At 65.5% G+C, this 20415-nt stretch overlaps 1 protein-coding gene across 1 annotated transcript in view; it reads left to right on the forward strand.

The window, feature by feature from the left end:
- ADGRB1 (adhesion G protein-coupled receptor B1) overlaps positions 1–20415 on the forward strand; it is a 74325-nt gene that overhangs the window by 32205 nt on the left and 21705 nt on the right. The window contains exons 17-20 of the mRNA XM_040625641.1: positions 10758–10899; positions 16896–16999; positions 19352–19454; positions 20138–20288. Coding sequence (XP_040481575.1) covers positions 10758–10899; positions 16896–16999; positions 19352–19454; positions 20138–20288 — 500 coding nt within the window. The remainder of the gene's footprint in view (positions 1–10757; positions 10900–16895; positions 17000–19351; positions 19455–20137; positions 20289–20415) is intronic.

Consider the following 20415-nt stretch of genomic DNA (forward strand, 5'->3'; position numbering starts at 1 on the left):
GCAGACAGGTCACGAGGTCATGGCACCCCCCCCTCCCCCCCGCTTCCTGGCTGACAGCCCGGCTCCCCCAGCCACTGCCTCCACCCCATAGTCCCCCTCGCTGCCGCCCCCCTCAGGACAGCGGGGCGCTTGGCCCATCTGTGCCTGTCCCCTGTGCCCAATTCTGCGGAGGCCTCAAATACCACCTGCTCTGAGAGGCCTTCCAGCCCGCTTTCCTGCACCCACAGTTCTGTCCCCTCCTTCCAGCTCAGACCCCAATGAGCAAGAAGTCTGTGCATTCGTGTGTTTCCTGCCTCCTGTGTGCCCCTCCCCCTGCAGAATGGGGGCCCCAGGGCAGGGCGTGGGTCTTGTCCACTGTCCATGCATCTCCCCTGACAGGGACACACAGTGAGCCCCCAGGAGGTGAACAGAGACCACTGGACTATGTCCCATTTGAGGGGGCCCCTCATCCTCAGGGGACTGGGGATTTACCCGTTCACTCCTTCCCTGCATCCAGTCTGCCCAGTGGGGTCTGAACTCGGTGACAGGGTCCCACTGTTGAGGTGCCCCCATGCCACCCACCCAGCAGGGTATCCACCAGGGTGAGCTCACCCCCTCACCACTCACATTTGGGATGGGAGGGGTTCCCCAGGAGGGTGGGGGCCAAGGAAGGTGAGTCTGCCCTGGACATGGCTCCAAGTTGTCCTCACTGGAGTGCCCGCTTGGCCTGGTGTGTCCCCAGGCTGGGGGGGGGGGAGATATGTCTGTGTGGGTCCTCTAGCCACACTTGGCTGGTTAGGAGAGCCCCTCGCTCCAGGTCAGGAATCCCTGGCTCTGCTCACGCTGGCCGTGCAAGCCCTGGCCTCAGTCTCCCTGACTGTACAATGGACAAGTGCCCACCAGCACCCAGTCTGGGAAGGTGTCACCAGCCCCCCAGCCCCCACCGGGCTCCTCCCAGGCAGAGGATGGCACTGCCAGTTGTGGCCCAGAGCTGGCCCCGGCCCCACCGCCCACCCCTCCCCTGACCCTCTCCCCTGCTCTCCCCTCTTACTCTGCTGGAAAAGCACGCCAGCCGCTCCTGGCCGGTGACAGGCCTGGGGGGCAGGTCTGGAGAGGGGGCTTCGGCAGAGGAAGGGGGGTGGTCTGGCCAAGAGCACGGTGGGGTGTCAGAGATGTGCACAGGGCCTGGGCGTGTTGGTGCGGAGGGCGCATCTGGGGGTGGGGGCCTTCCCTGGATGGAGCGTCGGGGCACACGGGCCTCCTGGTGCTGTGTGTCCAGCTGTGAGCAGGTGCCCCTGCGTCTGTCCTCTGGCATCTCCACACCCGCAGGTGGGCGGGGATGTGGCCCTGGGAGCTTGGCGTCCACGGAGACACTAGGGTCAGGGAGGGGAGGCCCCTGAGCTCTCGAGATCCGCTGGCAGAGTGGGACGGGCGCCGGGTGGCGTGGGACCGGCTCGGTGTCGGGGGACGCCCGTGGGGTGGGAGATGGACAGGGTGGCTGTGGGTGCAGACTGAGTCAGCTGTGTTGCTTGTCCTTGGTCATGGGGCCGAGCGGCCAGAGGCCTTGGAAGAGGGGCTTGGACTGGGCTGGGCCGGGGCCATCAGCACCCGCACCCCACCGGCAGCACCCCCAGCCCACGGGCTCTGCCGCGTGAGCCTGTGCCAGGCTCTGGCTTGGGGAGGGGGGCAGGCAAGGAAGAGGAGCTGGAGTTGCCCTCAGGGAGGAGGGGGTGGACCCACAGGGAAACCAGTGCTGGGCGCTAGGACGCTGGGCGGTGCCAGGAAATGGGGGAGGGGGAGGAGGGGCTAGGGGGCTGCCCCGGGGTGAAGGGGGAGCAGCGGTTTTGTTGGGCTGTGTTAGTGCAGGAAGGGGTGCACGGGGGCACAGCAGGGTCTGTCTGGGCAGCACACAGAGTTGCTTTAGGATGCCGGCAGGGGTCCCATTCACCCGTCCGTCTGTCCTTCCATGGGCACCGTGCCGGCACTCTGCATTCGTCGTGGTGCCCACCCATAGGGCGTGCTCACCCCACCAGCACTTCGGCTCCACTTCATCCCCCTAGGAGGAGGGCTGAGCTGTGCACGGACATCTGTTCCTGCAGGGACAGCCCTGCCCGGCCCGCCCGCTCAGACCCTGTCCTGCCTCTGTCCCCGTTCTCCCGGGAGCCTTGCTGCCCACTGCCTCCCAGGCCCAGCCCACACCACAGGCTGCTGGGCCTTTGCCCACGCGATCCTGGAATTGTCGTCCACCCCTCTCTCTCCAAGGCCAGGCCTGCATGTCCGGAGTGCCCGCCCCGGGCCTTGCCATGAGCCGGTGGCTGAGCAGGTGGGAGGTGCAGGGCTCTACCTGCAGCCGGCCTGGCCTCAAATCTTGGCCCCGTTCCTTACTAACAGGGTCACTGTGGGCGAGCCCTTTTGCCTTCTTGAGACTCAGTTTCCACATCTGTAAAACTAGGTTGCTGCAGTGCTGAAATGAGGTGATGTGTGTCGAGTACAGGCCATGGAGCGGGCAATGGTCAGCAAGTAGGCGCCATCCTTGCCCCTCCTCCAGGAAGCTTGTGGGAGAAGTCCCCTCGCTGGCCTGCACCGTGCCCGGTGGGGAAAGCACCTGCCTCGGGGCCCAGGGTGAGGGGCCAACACGGGCTGGGGAGAGGCTTCCTGGTTCCCCAGCTGGAGCCCACTGGGAGGCAGGCAGCAGAGGCCCTCTGGGCCCAAGCGCAGCACGTGCAAAGGGGCTGAGGCAGGGGTCCGAGGGCTGGACTTGAGGGGCGTGTGGTGATTTCCTCCCTTGAGACGCTTGCTTCCCTCTGCTGCGGGTGCGACTACTCATTTTCTGAGGCAGAAGGCCTTCATCCCACTCCCCAGGCAGCCGGGGGCCTTGTGCCCCTGCAGGTGGCACTGGGGACCAGTGACGCTCATCTGCAGGGAGGTGATGCGGCTTGTGGGAGGGCGCGACGTGGAGCAGACGCAGGAAGGACTCCCCAGGGGTCAGCGAGGCCAGAGGGACTGCGGCTGCCCATCCTCCCCTCTAAGCCTCAGTACCGAGGCGGCAGGAAGCATGGTGGGATGACCTGGAGGGTCCCCGAATCTCTGGGCCTCTAGGAGTCAGGCGAACTGTGAGATGTCTGGAAGGTGGGGTGGCGGTCAGGGGTGTGGCAGGCAGTGGTGACGGTGTGGCTACCTGCGTGCATTCTGTCATGGGTGACGCGGGACCTTCTGTAAGACAGGTTCCGTCTACACAGCGCCCCAGGCACGGCGGGCACTGAGGAGTGCTCGCTGGTGAAAGCCGGCATCAGTCCTGGCGATGGTCACGGTGCTGGTTCTGAGCAGGTGAGTGGCCACGGTCAGGACACTCACAGTGGCGGTGACGCCAGTGACCGTGAAGGCACCGCGATGGTGGGACGGTGCTGTCGATGCTGTGGCGGCAATCGTGCAGTGGATGGTGTTGGTGCCGTGACGGGTGTGACAGTGGTGATGGCAGTGGCACCGGGTGTGTGACTGACGGCGCGGATGTGGTGAGGGTGCTGCCGGTCGGTGCTGGTGCGATTACGTGATTACGTCATTCTTATGGGGGTGTTGGTGGTGGCGGTGATATGGATGGAGTAGCGCGGTGGCGCTGGTAGTGGCGTTGCTGATAACGTCATGGCGGTGGCAGCAATGGGTACGTTGTTGGGGCGTCGATGGTATTGTCGGTGGTGACATTGTCTTGACCTTGGTGGCTTCAGGGGCGGCTGTGAGGGTGCAGGTAGTGGCGACAGGGGAGGCGGTGTGGTGGCGGGCTGAGCTCCGAGGGAGCACAGCCACGGCGCGGGCGGTGAGCCAGACCACAGCAGTCAGCGTCAGATGCCCCCCAGAGCGGAGAAGACAGAGTGGGAGAGCAGAGTGAGGCCGGGAAGGCTGTGGCAACTGGGAGGGCCTCTTGGAGGTGAACGGGCTGGGCTGGCTGTGGCGGGTGGCCAGGTTTGGGATCAGTTAGAGTCAGGGGACGGAGGCAGGCTGGGGAGGTGCTTCCTGAGCAGATCAGTGAGCGCACCCGCGGAGGGTGTGAGGGCGTCGAGGCAGTGGCCCCCCAGTCGGCAGGGGTGGGTGACAGGATGGGCAGAGTTGGCCGGAGGGGTACCGCGGGAAGTTCCAAGTGGGGTGATGGGCTCAGGTAGGGTCCCAAGGGTGCAGGCCTCTGAGCTGGGAGGGGTTAGTGGGTGGAGCGGGGTCAGCAGGATCCCGGCCCTCCCACGTCAGATCACTTTCTTGCAGGGCTGGGGGGGCCCAGGTCCCACCCTCTCCCCGGGGGCCCTGGTCTGCCCAGGGGGGTGGAGGGGGTGAGGACAAGAGCCCGGACCACGGGGAGGGCCAGGTTTCCAGGCGGGGACAGGCCTGCGGCTGGAAGCGCTGACTCAGAGTGTGGCTGGCGCCAGGTGGGAGCGAGGAGGCTGGCTGTAGGCACGGTGAGCAACGCGAGGAGCCACGGAGCCTCCAGGCATGGAGTCACGACGCTCAGACCCTGTCCGCACCGGGAGAGCCAGCCCCACGAGCAGGAACGCAGGCCTGAAGGGGCGCGGGGCCCACCAGGCAGCTCGCTTAGCAAGACCCGAGTCAGGCAGGTGTCCCACCCCCAAGGTCCACAGGTCACAGACATCAGGGTCCCCTCGGGACGACAGGTGTTGCCCCCAGGCCCTGAACCAAGATAGGGTGGAGCTGACCTGGGCCAAGCCGTGGGGAAGCAGACACGACCTGCCCTGCGGGGGGTCTCACGAGCTGGTGGCCAGCTGAGGTCTGGGCACAGAGGGGAGCTCAGGGAGGCTTCCCAGGGGTGGCAGTGGCTCTGGGGAACCCTGAAGGACCAGGTGAGTCAGCCAGGGGACAGGAGGGCATGTGGTCAGAGGCACTGGCCAAGATCAAGGCCTGGAAGCAGAACACGGCGCCTGTGTTCTGGGTCACCAGTGGTTCCATCTGGGCTGGTGTGTGCAGGCGGGTCCAGCAGGGCCAAGGGAGCCTGGGAGTTCTGATGAGCTCTGGCTGCTGGGTGAGGTAGGACCCAGGGAGAGGGGTCCCGGCACAGAAGCAGGGCAGGACCTGATGGAGGGGCCTGGTGCAATGCTCAGGAATTGACAGGCTATCCAGGCAGGCTCCCTGGAAGAGGAGACTCAGCACAAACCTTGATTTATGGCTCAGAAGTCAATAGGCGGAGGTGGGAGGTGGGCCTCCTGACGGACGAAGTGTGGTTTAGCAGGGCCTCTGCCTAGGGTGATGGATTTGGGGAGCACAAGCGGAGGCCAGCCCATTGAGGATCTTGAAGACCAGGCTGGAAAGTTTTGAGGGGCCTCTAGAAACCCTGCCTGCAGAGACACTCTGCCCGCTCCCGGTTCCCCATTGGGGTGTGCTGTGCCCACTCCGGCTTTTTTCTGTTGCGTGGGAGGCTACCTATGAGTCATTCACACTCCAGTGGGAAGTAGCCCATCAAACCCCGGGGACCCTGACGGTTCTGGTCCCGTAATAGAGCCGCTTCGTGGGCCGGCAGGAGGCATCGTGAGTGCAGCGAATGCCCTGGTTCGGTGGGTGGACGGGTGGACGGGGGGGCGGCGCTCAATGCACCCTCTGTGCTACTGTCCCCTGATATACCACGAGCGTGCCGGGCCCATGGGCAGTGCGTCCCCATGTCCCCCTCAACAGTGTGCCGGCTGAGGATTTGTGCCCACATCACAGGGGAGGCAGCGCCCAGCGGCTGGGAAGGAATCTGCCCGGAGTGGAACCAGTTCCCCCTTCTTGGGCTGGGCACTGGCCAGGTGGTGGGGGGCAGGGGTGCCACGGGCTGAGCCTCCTCCCAGGGTCTCTGAAGCTCCGTGGCTCCCACCCACCCTGGGCCGCAGGGAGGTGCCTTGGTGGCACTGCCTGAGCCAGGCTGGGGACCAGGCCCATGGCTGATGGCAGCCAGCTTGTCTTCTCTGAGCTGCTCTTGCCTGGGACATGGGGACAGGCTGCGGCCCTACACTGAGTGCAAAGTGGGAGATAAGGTGGGGGTTTGTACTGGGAGCTGGGGTCCGCAGCCTGAATGTGGCCAAAGGGGAGCCCTTGAGGGGCAGAGTGGTGAGGTCAGGTCAGGGAGGCTGGACGGGTTCCTGGGGCCCTGGGGGTCTCTCCGTGAGGAGGGGGCCGTGGGAAGTCTGAGCAGAGGACGACAAGTCCTGGCACGTTTCCTGGCACCTCCTGGGAGGACGGGTGTAGGCTGGTGGGGCAGCAGACTTGGTGGGGGTCCCAGCAGGTTAGTGCCATAGAGGGGTGAGCAGCAGTCAGACTTTTGGGGCCTTATGCAAGGAGGCCAGTTGGAGCTGCTGCCTGGTCGGCTGTAGGTGTGGGGGGGAGCAAGGGCGGAGGTGTCGAGGTTCCGATCGTGGTGGAAGTTTAGAGGGGCAGAGGGGCTGGCTGCCCAGTCTGGGCTAGTGCCCCACTGGTGTGCTGGCACCAAGGCGAGCAGGCTGGGCCTGGTCCTGCCCTTCCAGAGGAGGGTGCAGGAGAGGACCCTGAAGCCGTGAGCAGAGCAGAATGTACGGTGGGAGGACCCCAAAGATGGAGGCTGTGGGTCAGGGACGGCCTCACTGGGGAGCCCGTGGTGGCCTGGAGGCGAGCCAGCCTGGACTCCCAGCAGGTCAGGTGGTGTGGTCAGTGAGGCATGGCTCTGCCCTGGGAGCCCTGGTCTGATGGGGGAGGCCCGGCCCTTTTATGGGAGCCCTGATCTGGGGGGTCCAGGGGCCCCCTCAGCCTCCCCTCAACTTCAGCAGGGCGGGACTCCCGCTCTAACCCCTGGGTCCCCCTGCCCTCCTGGTCCTGGCAGGTGCCCCTGGCCGGGCTCCTTCTCTCGCCCTGGACCTAGTGAGGGAGGAAGAGCAGGTGTCATGACCCAGATTCCTCAGGCCTGGGCTCGGGGAGGTGGGGGGCTGGCTCCATGACCCAGATATTCCAAGTTTCGGAAGCTCAGACGAGAGGCAGCAAATGGTCTCCCAGTGCTGTTGCTGTGCACAAGAGGAGAGAGTGACCTGTCTGTGTTGCAGAGATGGGGACCGGTGTCCCTGGAGCAGGGAGGACTTCGGTCAGATGTGGGGAAACTTCCAGATGTTGGGGTATAAGAGGATGCATCCTAGAGGTTTTCCTGAAAGGACTGAGACTTCCCTGGCCTTTCCCAGCTCAGGGGGTGCGTAAGATGCCAACGGGCGTGCTCGGGTCAGGGCCCACCAGTCCGCCTGTCCTGCAGCCCGTCAGTCCTTGGCTGATGTGCAGCACAGCCGGGAGGCTTGGCTAACCACCTGAGCCCCCTGCATGGACTGAGCTCTTTCCCTGGCCCTGGGGGGTGGAGGGTGGGGAGGGACGCTCAGGCAGGTCACCTCTCTCTGCTCCGTGTCTCAGGTTATCCTTGCGGATCCCTTTCAGGTCTGTTCTTCAGAATCCAGTGGTCCAGAGGTTGTAAGCCGGGAGCAGGTGTCAGATAAGGACGGGTGCTTATCTGCTGGCCCTGCTGCTGTCTTGCTGTGTGGCCTTGGGCAAGAGTAACCCCCTCTCTGAGCCTCCGTTGCTTTATCTACAACAGTGGAGCTGAGGGCTATTGCCAAGCTTCAGTGACAAAATGCACCAGAAGCCGGAAGCCGTTATCACTGAGGTGTGGGAGGGAGCAAGGAGAGGGTCCCGGTCCCTGTGCTGCGTGTCCGGCGCCCGAGCGTGCTCCCCTGACACGGGCGACAGCAGCCTGTGGGAGTCAGGGAGAGGTGGGGCCAAGGGCGCCCGCACTGCAGTCCTGCAGGGTCACGGTGAGCCCCCGCCCCCTCGGTGCAGGTCCAGGCAGGCACCTTCCAGAGTGACCACCAGCTGCCTGCCTCTGGGACTGCCAGCCCGAGCAGCCAGTTCTCTGGCCCAGGGGTGGACGCTTTCCTGTGCCCTTTGTGGCCTGAGGCTGCAGGGCAGGCAAATTGGGCAGCAGCCCCCCTGTCCATCCCCTGCTCTGGGAGGTCAATAAGCTGATTAGCGTCCTCCTCAGGAGCCCTGCGGGGCCGGCCACCAGCCTGGGCTGGCATTCTCCCAGGAGGTGGCCTGCAGCTCTCAGCCTGGCGCCCTGCAGACCCGCCAACGCTGGCTGGAAACTGACCAGGCTGCCGGCCCTGGCCAGCCTGGCTCCCCTCCCCCCAGGCCTCAGGGTGCCGTCCCCTCCTGTCCTCCCAGGCAGGAGAGCCGGGTTCAGGATGCCCCCACCCCCTGCTTTGCTCAGAGGAAGGGAGCAGAGGCAGCGGCCATGCCTGAGTGGTGAGAAGCATAGCTGTGATTTGAACCCAGGACTGGCTGGCCACGGACTCCTGCTCTTACAAGCAGCTCCAGGGCTGATGTCCCCGGCGAGCTGTCAGCTTGAGAGAGGAGTGGTCTGTAGGACTCTTTCTCGGGGCGGGCGCTGTCGGCATATTCTGGTCTGTGCCGCGTTGGCTGGCTCAGCGTCTGGTCAGCAGCTTGTGCAGGTGGGGCGGCGGCCGCATACACAGCTCCGGGCATGAGGACAGGGCACTCCTGGTGGGAGGGGGGACACAGGGCAGTGGCGGGGACTGGGGTCGGCCAGGGCTTAGCGCTCTGTGTCCCTGTCCTGCGTGGTGCTGGGGGATGGAGAGAGAGAGAGCTGGGGTGCGCCAGGGCACCCCAGCGAGGCCCTGATAAACCTCTGGCCAACGGTGTGGGGAGGACCAGGCTGGACCTGGGGTATCCCTGCAGTTTCAGGACTCTCCAGGACCCCACACTCCCTTTGAGTTCCTTCCGTGGTCCTGGTCCTGGTTCTGGTTTGCGGTTAGTGGTCTTTCCTTCTCCGGAGGAAGGAAGAGGAGAAGGGGTCTTTGGTGGAACCTTACCAGGCTTTGACTGTGGTTCCGCTCCGTGCCCCTTTGTGACTTCTGGCTACCTCCGCATTTATTTATGGAAGGCCCCTGACACGGAGCTTTGAGCTCCCCGATCAGGGAGCTTTGGGCCCCGATCAGGCCACAGTGCCTGTGAGAGGGACATGCTCTCTTCCCCTGAACTCTAGAGACAGAGTAGGCCAGCTGGAGCACGGGGTGGGGGGTAGTTCCAGGGCCACAGAGCCCCGATGCACCCCGCAGAACCTGCACCCTGCAGAGCCTATGGCTGGCTCCTGGGCCTTGAAATTCTGCCTTGCTGCCACTGTGACCTCGGCTAGCCCCCTTGGGCCCCAGTTTTTCTCCTCTGTATAAAGGGGGCAGGTCCTTCCCTGAGGGAAGGGAATCAAAAGAGCAAGGATGTCCGGGCTTCCGGCCCAGCCCAGAATATATCCCTTCTCCCCGGGGGCCTGAAGCTCAGAGCGGGGGTTGTGTAACATCTCCAATGCAACAGAACCCGTCTGGGGCTCTCAGATCCCTGCAGCTGGTGATCCTGAACATTCCTGGAGATGCTCACACGTGCACACAAGCACCGTGCAGGGTGCCGCACGGGTGTGTGCTCACTTCATCCTCCCCATCAGAACTCAAGAAGCAGGAGCTAGCGGTGAGGGTAGGGGACTTCCCGAGGTGACACAGTGAGGAGGTGGCCAAAGCTGGTCGTTTGCAAACCCAGGTGTTGAGCAGAAGTGCCACTCCCAGGTGTGTGTGTGTGTGTGTGTGTGCACGCGCGCGCCGGGTCAGGGCTCCTGTGGGGAGAGCACTGGGCAGGGAGCTGCTCAGCCCCCATCTGCCAAGCCTGCAGAAGGGCTAGGGTGAAGCAGTCCTGGTGCCGGCCCTGGAAGGCACTCGGCAGCCTCCTTGTGCTGGGGCTGAGAGGCCATGAAGCTGCAGCTTGATTCTAGGGCAGGTCCTGGCAAGACCCTTGCTGCAGAGACCTGGAGTTTTCCCCTGAAGTCCCGAGAGGAGGCGTGGGGTCTGAGTTATCTGGGGGAGAGGGCAGGCCTTTTGTGGCCCTGGATTCACAAGACCACTCCCAGCTGTGGATGCCGAACTGCAGGATTTCCATCTGGCCTCTTTAGACCTCCTGGAGCCCCGTCCCCACACCCCTAGCCAGTAGCCCCCAGGCCCAGCACCCCCCCTCGCGGCCCTCCATGGGCACCCTCTGCAGGCTGAGACGAGGCAGGCCCAGCGCAGGGCCATGTGCGTGGCTGGACACCCCTCAGTTCCTGGACAGGCCGGTCGGCCGTGCAGGGTGGGGGACTTGGATCCACGGGCACCGGTTTGCGGAGCGGCGGAGTCTTCCAGTCCTGGCGTTGAAATGGAAAGGCGCAATCATGGCTCTCTAGACAGCGGGGAAGGCTGTTCTGTCCCCCGCCTGGGGAGGCGGACGCCAGGGGCGACCAGCCCGCGGAGGTGGATGCGGGGGCGGGGGCGGTCCCAAGGTCACCCGCGCGGCGCCCGGCTCCGGGGCGGAGGCGGCACCCCCCCCCCGCACCCCTCCCGGCGCGCCCCCGCCCCGCCCGCCGCCCCCGGCTCCGCTCGGCTCGGCTCCGGCGCGGGCTCCGGCGCGGGCTCCGGCTCCGGCTCCCGCTCCCGCTCGGGCTCCGGCGCTGGGGGCGCGGCGGCGGGGGGGCGCTCGTGAGCGCGGGGCCAGGGCTTGGCGCCCCGCGCTCCCGCGACTCGCTCTCCCGTGGCTCGGCGGCGGCCATGGGGCGCGGGGCTCCGGGGGCCGGCGGCGGGGCGGGTGCGCGGCTGCGGGCGCAGGTGCGGGCGCGGGCCGGCGGGGACAGGGGGCCTGGCGGCCGGCAGCCCGCCGCTCACGCCGCCCCTGTCCCCCCCACCAACCCCGTGTGTCCCGCCCCCCAGGCCCTCCTCCCCCGCCCCCCCGCAGCTCGGGCCCTGGTCGTGGCGCGGCTGCCGCACGGTGCCCCTCGACGCCCTCCGGACGCGCTGCCTCTGTGACCGGCTCTCCACCTTCGCCATCTTAGCCCAGCTCAGCGCCGACGCGGTGAGACCCCGGCCGGGACGCGCGCGGGGGACGCGGGGGGCGCGGGGTGGGCGCTTCCGGCGCAGGACCGGCGCGGGAGGGGCTGGACCCACCCCTGCCCGGGTCGGTGCGCCTGGCCGCCCCCGTGGCCTGGCGGCCGACCGGCCGCTAGAGAGGGTGGGTGGGAGCTGGGCGGGTGGCAGTGTGGAGTTGGGGACTGCCCCCAGCCCCGGGACTGTGCACCCCCCTCCCCCAGGGACCGATGGGTGAGTCTCCCCCACTCTTCTTGGGGGCTTGGGACCTTGGAGGGAACGGATCCTCAGGGGAGCCAGGCAGGCTGGGCCCAGTCTTTTGAGGACTGGGGGAGGGCTTGGCCTGGCAGAGCTGGCATACCCCTTCACTTGGTCCGTGCTCCCCTGAGCTGGAGGACAGGACCCTGGCCTGCCAAGCAGAGGGAGGGGAAGGAGCTGCCACCTTGCTGGGAGACCTTTCCCACCCTCCCCAAGTGGAACCTGGTCTTTGGAGGCAGCCATGTCCCCAGGTCGGTGTCCTGGGGTGGCTGAGGGTGCTGGATCTGGCCCAGGTCCACAGATCTGCTGGGGAAGGCCCCATCATCTCAGGGGCCTCCTTTTTGTTCCCGTGATTCTTGTGGGGGCTGCTGGTTTCTATGGCAACGGCATCTGGGGCCAGCTCCTGGGCTGGGGCCCTGGGTGCTGGGCTTGGCCCGCTGGGACTGATGGGCTGTCTCGTCCAGGGCTGAGCTCCACTCACGGGTCCTAGGAAGCCCCCCCACAAGCCACTGAGCGCCCTTCCCCCCACCAAGGAAGGAAAGGGGCTGGGGTCTTCGCTCACTGAGACCCTGGGTCCAGGCCCAGCATAGAAGGATCATTGAGCAGCAGATGTGGAAGACAGACTGGGGAGAGGGATGCAGCTTTCCTGGATGGTTGGGGTAGCTGGCCCTCATTGAATGGGGGCAGCACAGCTCTCCGTTCAGGGAATCCTGGGTTTGATGTGAAAAATGGCTCCAAGCCTTTCTGAGAACGTTCTGCCCACCATTTCTTTGCCCAGTGGAACATGGGTAGGGAGGGCAGTGTTGTCAACCAGGGTCCCCCATGGGGGCAGAGCTGAACAGGACCTTAGAGGTCATTGCCACTGAAACTTTCCATTGACAGGTAGGGAAACTGAGCCATGGGGAGGGTGACTTGCTCAAGGTCTTGGGCAAGTCGATGGACAGGGGTCTGTGCTCTTGGCCCTGACTCCAGTGCACTCTTCCTCATCCCACTGTCCCCGTGACAGGGCTATCGGTGTTGTCGGTTCTGGGGGAGGGCCCTGAAGGCAGCAGCCAGGGCCATCCTGGGGGCTCCCTGGAGGAGGTGGCTTTCTGCATAGGTGGTCATCAGTGCTAAAGTAGCCGGCTTCTTCTGCACAGGGGAGCAGCCAATGGGGCTGGGGGCTTCCTGAGTCCCTGCGAGGCCAGAGCCAGCAGAGCAGGGCCCAGCCTGGGTCCCCGGGTGGGTGCTCATCCTTCAGAGTGTGGAGGAAGGACGAGGGGCAGGGGAGTGTTCCCGAGTGGGGTGTGTGCCCAGGGTTAGTGTGGCCAAGGGTTGACACGCAGGCTTGTCCCACACACACCGTGACTCCAGCCTGGGGCTCCATCCCTCCGAACTTCCGCCTCCTCCCCCGTCGGACGGCAGTGGTCGTGTGTTACTCAGGGTGGGCCTGAGGGGCGGACCAGGTGAGGGGGCCCTGCTGAACCAGGGTCTGCAGCATGGGGGCCACTGCGTGCTGCAGGCCATGCCTTCCCGAGAAGGTGGCCCCCCAGTCAGGGGCTTAGCTCCAGGTCAGCTCCGGCACGGAGGCCGGGCTTGGTGAGCGCCGGGTGGCTGATGCTGGTGAAACCAGGAGCTGAGGCCTGGGGCCCAGGGCCTCTCCCAGGAGACTGGCCTGCACCGGGTGCCGCCAGGGCCGAGCATTCGGAGGCCGCTGTGCCAGGGTGGGCAGGTCTCGGTTTGTGAGGAGTTTGAGGTCTTGTTTTGTAGGGGGGTCGGCAGCTGCAGTTGGGGGGCTTCTGGTGTCGGCCCCTGCACCCTGTCAGTGTACGTGAAGGTGGGACCCCCTCCCCGTATCCCAGAAGGGGAGCTGAGGCCAGAGTCAAGCTGCCCGGCCGCTGGGAGCCTTGGTCTCCTCATCCATGGGATGGTATAGTCGTCGGCCGGCCGAATTCCGGGACCCCTCTGCGGGCACGGGTGCGAGCTCAGAGCCAGAGTGCCAGAAGGACCACCTGGTGCGGGCCGGCCGGCCAGCCTGCCGTCGAAGTGCACACCGCCCTCTCCTTTCCTGGCCGGCTCTGGGGCTGACCCCAGGGGCACTGAGTGGGAGGGCCCAAGCACGACGGTGAGACCGCTGTCATGCAGTCTGTGAGGGGCTGCCCGGGAGGAGCACGGGGTCTGCATTCAGACAGGCCGGCGGCAGCCCGGGGTGGAGGGACCGATGCTCTGGGGGCACCCTGACAGCTTCCTTCCTGCCCTGGGGGCGGTTTAGGAGGGGAGCGTGAGCAGGACTTGTACAGTGGGGCCCTGAGGGGTGAACAGGAGTTCACCGGCTGAGCTTAGTAGAGAGGAGTGACAGTCATGCCAGGGAAGGTGAGGAAGGCACAAAGCAAGTGGGAGACAAGGTGGGGCTCAGAGGGCAGGGCCGGGGTGCAAGGCCAGTGCCAGGGAGAGATGGAGCTGCATCCCGAAAGCGGTGGGGAGTGGGGTGGCTGGGGGGGCGGTGACAGAGGATGGTAGTGGGATTGGGGTCTCGGAGGGATCCCAGCAGGAGTGAGGGCAGAGTACCCCAGCCGGCAGTGGGGTGGTGGTAGAGGTGGGCTGGGCCTGGGGCGAGACGGGGTGCCACCTGCCTCTTCCCTGGCTGAGGTTGGACAGGGGTGGGGATTTGGGTCTGAGCAAGTGGGGGCATCGGGAATCCTGGGGACTGGAGTGGCCACAGGGGACTGGAGTCCAGGACAAGGGCCAAGAGTTGATGGTGAAGATGGGGTGCTGTGGCCGCACCCCAGGAGCCAGGGAGGTATGAGATCCCAGGCAGGGGCATGGACCCAGGTGTCCCCCCTTCACTGCCGCCCGAGCTGTGCGTGGACCCGGAGTGTCAGATCCCAGCTGTGCCACTGACCGCTGGAAGGTTGAGTAATGGCTCTGAGTCACATCTGTGAGGGGGCGATGCTGCCTGCGTCCATGCTGCAGTGGGACTGAACTCAGCGAGTGATGACAGCACTGCGCACAGCCTGGCGGGTAGTGGCGCCCGAGAGGCACGGCTGCTGCTGCTGTGTGCGTGGCTGTGATGGACCTGAAAGGGCAGCCCCAGCCTCACCGGGGTCAGGGCTCAGCGTGTGACTGGGAGTCAGGGCAGTTTGCCTGGGAGCTGTGAGCCATGGGTGGTGCTGGAGCAGTAACGGGAGAGCAGACGTGGGGAGGAGGAGATCTGTGTTTAGGACGCATCGGATGTGTAGAGGGCTTAAGAGAGGATTGAAAGTGGGGAGTTTAGGTAGTAGAAACTAACGGTAACCGTAGAGACAACCAGAGAGGATCCCTGGGTGTGGGGCGGGGGGGGCAGTACCCTGGGGAGTCTCCAGGCAAGATGATGGGGCAGAGAGATGAGGGGCTGGTTCAGATTGAACCTTCCGTGAGGGTCTCTGTGAGGTGCTGACATCTAAGCTGAAGCCAGAGCCAGCCGTGTGAAGGTCAGAGGAAGAGCACTGGGCAGTGAGGGGAGCATGTGCAAAGGCCCTGGGGTGGCACCAAACTTGGCTAGGGAACCGGTCTCCGGCAGGAGGCCGGCTGGCTTCTGCCCTCTTGCTCTGTGTGGGTTGGGGCCAATCTCTTGCCCTGGAGGTCCCCACTCCAACCTTCCCAACAAGAGCTAGCGTTCCTTGGCACCCCTGCCCACTCATTCTGTCTTCCCTCCCTTCCCCACATCATCTAGAACCTGCGGGGCCGGGGCTGTCAGGAGTGACGGATGAGCCAGGTGGAGAGGAGGAGAGAGTGGGCGGGCAGGTGGGCAAGCTGGCAGGCATGTGGCTGCCAGGCCGAATGAGGGCACATGGAGGCAGATGGCCACAGAGGTCGGGGCCAGAGCCAGCCACGGAGCGGGTGCGAGCCACTTGCTCGGCCTCCCGTGACCCACGTGGCCAGCCGGGCTTCGAGGTTACCCAGCAAGTTCAGGGGTGCGGGCCGCAGCCCAGAGCCCCCGCTTCCCCAGGTCCTCCAGCTCCCTGCGTGGAAACACAAGTTTGCGCCGGAGCCGCACCCTGGGCCGTGCCTCCAGGGACCGCTGACTGCTTGGCGACCTTGGCTGACTTTCTCCCTTCTCCCGGAGCCTGCCTTCCCTGTCTCCTCCATTCATCTAGCACTGCACTGACTGTGTCCGAGCCCGAGGGGGCTCAGGAATGGGAGGACACCGGGCCGCAGGGACGGGAAGTCGCCCCCAGCAGCGGGCCCCGGGCTGGAACCCAGCAACACCCAGAAGGGCTTGGGGGCCAGGAGGGGGCGTTTCCAGCGCAGGGAAGGGCAGTCCATGCCACAGGAACAGCATGCACGTGGGTGGAGGGCACAGCATGGCTGGCGCACCGCGCTGGCAGTGGGTGGGGGCAGCAGCGCAGGTGGGACGGCCGTGGAGCACCCCGTTCAGGAGCCCTGACTCTAGGGGCCTGAGGAAGGTAGAAGGCGCCAGTTCGGGGCAGGATAGTTGGGCCGGGCCTTCCAGAAGCCGGTGAAGTGGGAGGGTCTCCCTGGGCAGCCTGCCGGGGTCAGCAGGGGTCAGAGAGCTGCTCTGAAGGGTGTCAGCCTAGTCAGACTTGGAGCAGGGACAGGAGTGCCCCCTTTAGGGTGAGGGAGCCCCTGGAAAGCCCCGTGTCCCCAGCAGAGCACCTCCTCCCTCAAGCGCAGAGGCCGCAGGCTGGGGAGGGGCTGCAGAGACCGCCATCAGTCCCTCCGAGTGTCCTTGGTTTCGTTGCACAGGAGCCTTGCTCCCTCCTCAGCAGGTGCGTGCTGTCCTCGTGCTCGTGCCCTGCCCACCGTGCAGCGGCCCCCGGCGTGGACTGCGGGGGTCAGGCAGCGGCAGGGCCTGAGCACGTGACGCACGTGTGAGCGGGGATCAGCTGGCGCTCAGGGCTACATGGTGGGGAGCGGCTGGGCCCATCGTCCAGCCCGAGCCCCCCCACCCAGAGGCACCACCGCATGGCAGCTGGGAAGGGTGTTCTGGGTGGAGGGACCACCTCTGCAGTGGCGGGAGCAAGGAGGCGGCAGCGCCGGAGGGCGTCTCACCCGACGGAGGCGAAAGGGGGCCAGGCCGGGCCCAGTGGCCTTTGGAGCGTTCAGAGGGTTGGGGAGGGGGTGGACGGGCAGGGGGCACTCAGAGCAGAGCAGGGGTGCGATCTCTAATGCCGTTTTACAGAATTCTCCGGCCAAGCCTGGAGAAGAGCCGTGAGGGGCTGGGCCCGGTCGGGGGGCAGGGGTGCAGCGCAGGGATCTGGCGGAACAGAAGGGAGGGCGAGGGAGGAGTGGAGAACAGGGGTGCTTGGCGGGGCTGTGGGGCAGCAGGTGCTCGGAGTGGGAACTGGCTTTGAGGCAGTGGAGGCCGGACGGATGCAGCTGGCTCGGAAGGGCCCTTCCAGGAAGCCCCGTGTCCTGCTCTCGGCAGGTATTCCGGAAGCACGCAGCCTGGGAGAGCTGTCCCTGAGGTGGGGCTGGCACCCCATGACCTGTCTGTGACACGGGGAGATGGTCCTCCCCTGGAATTGGGGGCGTCCGTGAAGTGCAGACAAGGTGTTCGTCGCCCGGCTTGGCAGGGGCTCTGATTAATTAGACCAGTGACCGGGCGGGGGGTGCACACAGACCCAGCCCCCCCAGAAGCACAGGCCCGCAGGGGGCACGGGGCGGGGCGCGGTGGAGAGGGCGGGCTCCCCCCCCCCCCGGCACCGCCCCGGCCTCACTCCCGTCTCTCTGCCCCGGAACCCTCAGAACATGGAGAAGGTGGCGGCGCCGTCGGTGACGCTCATCGTGGGCTGCGGCGTGTCGTCCCTCACCCTGCTCATGCTCATCATCATCTACGTGTCCGTGTGGAGGTGGGGCCGGGCGCTGGGGCCACGCGCGGGCCGGGGGGGGGGGGGTTCGGTCTCGTCCCTTCTCCCCTGAGGGCGGCCACGGGGCTGGGCTGGCCCAGAGCTCCCGCCCAGTCAGCAGCGCCATCCGCCCATCTTCCCCTGCCCACCGCTGTCGCGGACAGACTGCGCCGCCGCCCCCCTCTCCCCTCTGTCCCCTGCCTCTCCGACAGCCCCCAGCCGCTGCCCGAGTGCCGCTCCCTGGACGCCGAACGGTAGTGACGGGGTGGGGCACGGGCGCCCTTCTGCTCCTGCCCTGCACTGCTGCCCACAGAAGGTGGCCACGCTTTCTCCTACCCTCTGAGTGGGCTCCCCGCCCAGCACCCCACCCTGGGACCTCAGAGCCCCACCTTCTGTGTCCTGCCACGGGGGCGTGCAAGGCCACAGCCTTCTCTGAGCCCAGGGTCGCATCTCAGGGCAAGAACCTCTACTCGCACCCCTGCCCCTCACTCCCCTCCCCCAGGCCACAGGGCCTCATCACAGGACCCCCGGACCGCCTCCCCAGGCCCGGTTGGGGTGAGGCAGCGGTGTCCTGCTCTTGGGGGGAGGGACGTGTATGTACACGTGCAGGCCTGAGCCCGGCCCGCGCGGCCAGGATGGGCTCAGCGTCGGGGTGTGTGAGGGCGAGTGTGTGCCTGCGGGACGGGCCTCCCCTCCCTGCCCCCAGAGCCCTGCCTTCAGCTGCTCGGAGCAGAAGTTTAGCACAGGGAGTCTGCATCAAGGTCACCCACCCATGGCAGTGGAACTGATGTTGCTCCCCGAGGCCAGCAAGGAGGGATCGATGTGTCAGTGGGGGCAGGTGGCCTGTGTTCCCCAGCTCCCCCTCCTCATCCTGCCCAAGGGCAGAAGCCGATCCAAACCGCCCAGCCCCCCACCTGCCCAGCCCCTCCCCGGAGGCTTCTGTTTCTGGAGACCTCTGGGGCAGGGGGTCTGGGACAGCCCCTCCAGCCCTGCCTGCTGCGGTTCTGAGGGGTTTGCCCATGGCTTTCAAAGCACCTCCTTCCCGAGCTCTGCTGGCCAAGTCCCTGCCCCGTGAGCCACAGTCAGGACCCCATCCCAATGGTCCCCATGAGAAAATGGAGACCCACAGAGGAAAAGTGACCTGCCCAAGGTCACATCATGGCCCCTGAGGCGCAGCCCTGTACTCTCTGCTCACCACCTGGTGGGATCTCAGCCCCCAAGGCCACTGGGATGCTGCACTGGGAAACGGGAGCCAAAGGGATGGTGGCTAATGCTTCCTGCATCCTGCCCCTTTAATCTGAGCCACAGCTCCGAGCAGCAGGTGCTGTTCCCTCCATCCATCTCACAGACGTGAAGACTGAGGCACAGAGGGGTTGGGCCACCTGCCTGGTGTTACACAGCCAGGATGTGGCTGAGCTGGTGCAGGCATAGGCTCTGAGGCCCACCCTCAGAACCACTTTGTCTTCCTGTGTCAAAGTCGGGATCAGACAGGGTGGGAAGGCTGGGGGCTAGGGGGACAGCTGGGGTGAAAGCCAGGAGCAGGCAGAGACTGAGACCCTGGAAATGAGCTGTGTTCAAGAGATCCAAAGACAGGGAGAGCATCTTGCACAAAAAGGAGAAGCAGTTCTAAGGATAAGCCACCCCTACAAGGAACAGGTGGCTGTGCTTAGCGTTTTCCCATGGCCCTCCCTGGCACCTGACTGTGTGCCAGAATTTAGTATGTGGTGGAGTGGAACAGGTGGTGTTGGTGATGGTGGTGACGATCATGGTGGTGATGTTGGCGGTGGTAGTGGTGGTGATGGTGGTGATGATGGTGATGGTGGTGATGGTGATGGTGGTGATGGTGGTGATGGTAGTGGTGGTGATGGTGATGGTGGTGATGGTAGTGGTGGTGATGGTGGTGGTGATGGTGATTATGGTGATGGTGGTGATGGTGGTGGTGATGGTGGTGATTATGGTGGTGGTGGTGGTGATGGTGATTATGGTGATGGTGGTGGTGGTGGTGATGGTGGTGATTATGGTGATGGTGGTGGTGGTGATGGTGATTGTGGTGATGGTGGTGATGGTGGTGATGGTGGTGATGGTGATGGTGGTGATGGTGGTGGTGATGGTGTTGGTAGTGGTGGTGATGGTGGTGGTGGTGATGGTGGTGATTATGGTGATGGTGGTGGTGATAATAGTGGTGACAATGATGGTGATGTGGTGGTGGAGGCAATGGTGATGGTGGAGGTGATGGTGGCAGTAGCAGCAATGTCTGCAGGGATAAGGTAGTGCTCTAGTCTTGATACGGCCACAGGACCCCAGTGCCTGTGGAGATGAGGCCCCGTTGGGCACTGAGCCCGCTCTGTCCCATAGGTACATCCGCTCGGAGCGGTCCGTCATCCTCATCAACTTTTGCTTGTCTATCATCTCCTCCAATGCCCTCATCCTCATCGGGCAGACCCAGACCCGCAATAAGGTATGTGATCTCTGCCCTTCTCTGCACATCCCAGTGCACCCAGGCGGGATGGGGTGATGGTGAGGACCCCAAAAGGATCCCAGGGAAGCTTAGGGAGGAGAGTTCTAGAGCCGCATGGAGTCCTTCATTCTCCTCCTCTGACTGCGGCTGGACCCTGGCCTCGGTGTGGGGACATGGTGTCTGGAGTTCTCCGGCTGGACTGGCACTTCGAGATGGGCTGGTTCGAGCCGCCCCCGGCCTGCCACTGAGGCCCGGACTGTCGTCTTGTCTGTGTATAGCCATGCGTCCTTGGGGGTGACTTGCCCTCCCTGGGGGTCGAGTTCACCACCTGCTGGGCAGATGGGCTCACAGCAGTGCCTTCGGGCGGGCTCCTGCGGGCACGTGCTGTGTCTCCAGATGGGTGAGGATGAGGGGGCCAGGAAGGTCTCTGTCCTTGGCAGTCTGTGGACCCAGTGGCACACCCCCCCCGGGGGGGCAGGGACACCGGATGTTCCACAGGCCACCTCGAGGCAGTAGACCAGGTGACCCTTCAGTGGCTTTGTGCCAGGGGCTCTGACCACATGACCACTGCGGACCCCGGGCTTGGACCTCTCCTAGCCTCACCGAGCCCCTCCCCCGGGGCAGGCCTGGGAACGGGTGACCGGGCACCCGCCCCGCCTAACCCACCCAGCTGCCCTGTCCAGGTGGTGTGCACGCTGGTGGCCGCCTTCCTGCATTTCTTCTTCCTGTCGTCCTTCTGCTGGGTGCTCACCGAGGCCTGGCAGTCCTACATGGCCGTGACAGGCCGCCTCAGGAACCGCCTCATCCGCAAACGCTTCCTCTGCCTGGGCTGGGGTGAGTGGTGCCGGGCAGGGGGTGGTGGACCCCCCCCGCCCCTGCCCGCTGTCCCCGCCCCTTGCGGCCCCGTCCCCCGCCCCCCCCGCAGCCCCTGCCTGCTGTCCTTGCCCCTTGCAGCCCCGTT

This window comes from Ursus maritimus, unplaced genomic scaffold (assembly GCF_017311325.1).
Source record: "Ursus maritimus isolate PB19 unplaced genomic scaffold, ASM1731132v1 scaffold_9, whole genome shotgun sequence".
Taxonomy (NCBI): Eukaryota; Metazoa; Chordata; class Mammalia; order Carnivora; family Ursidae; genus Ursus; species Ursus maritimus.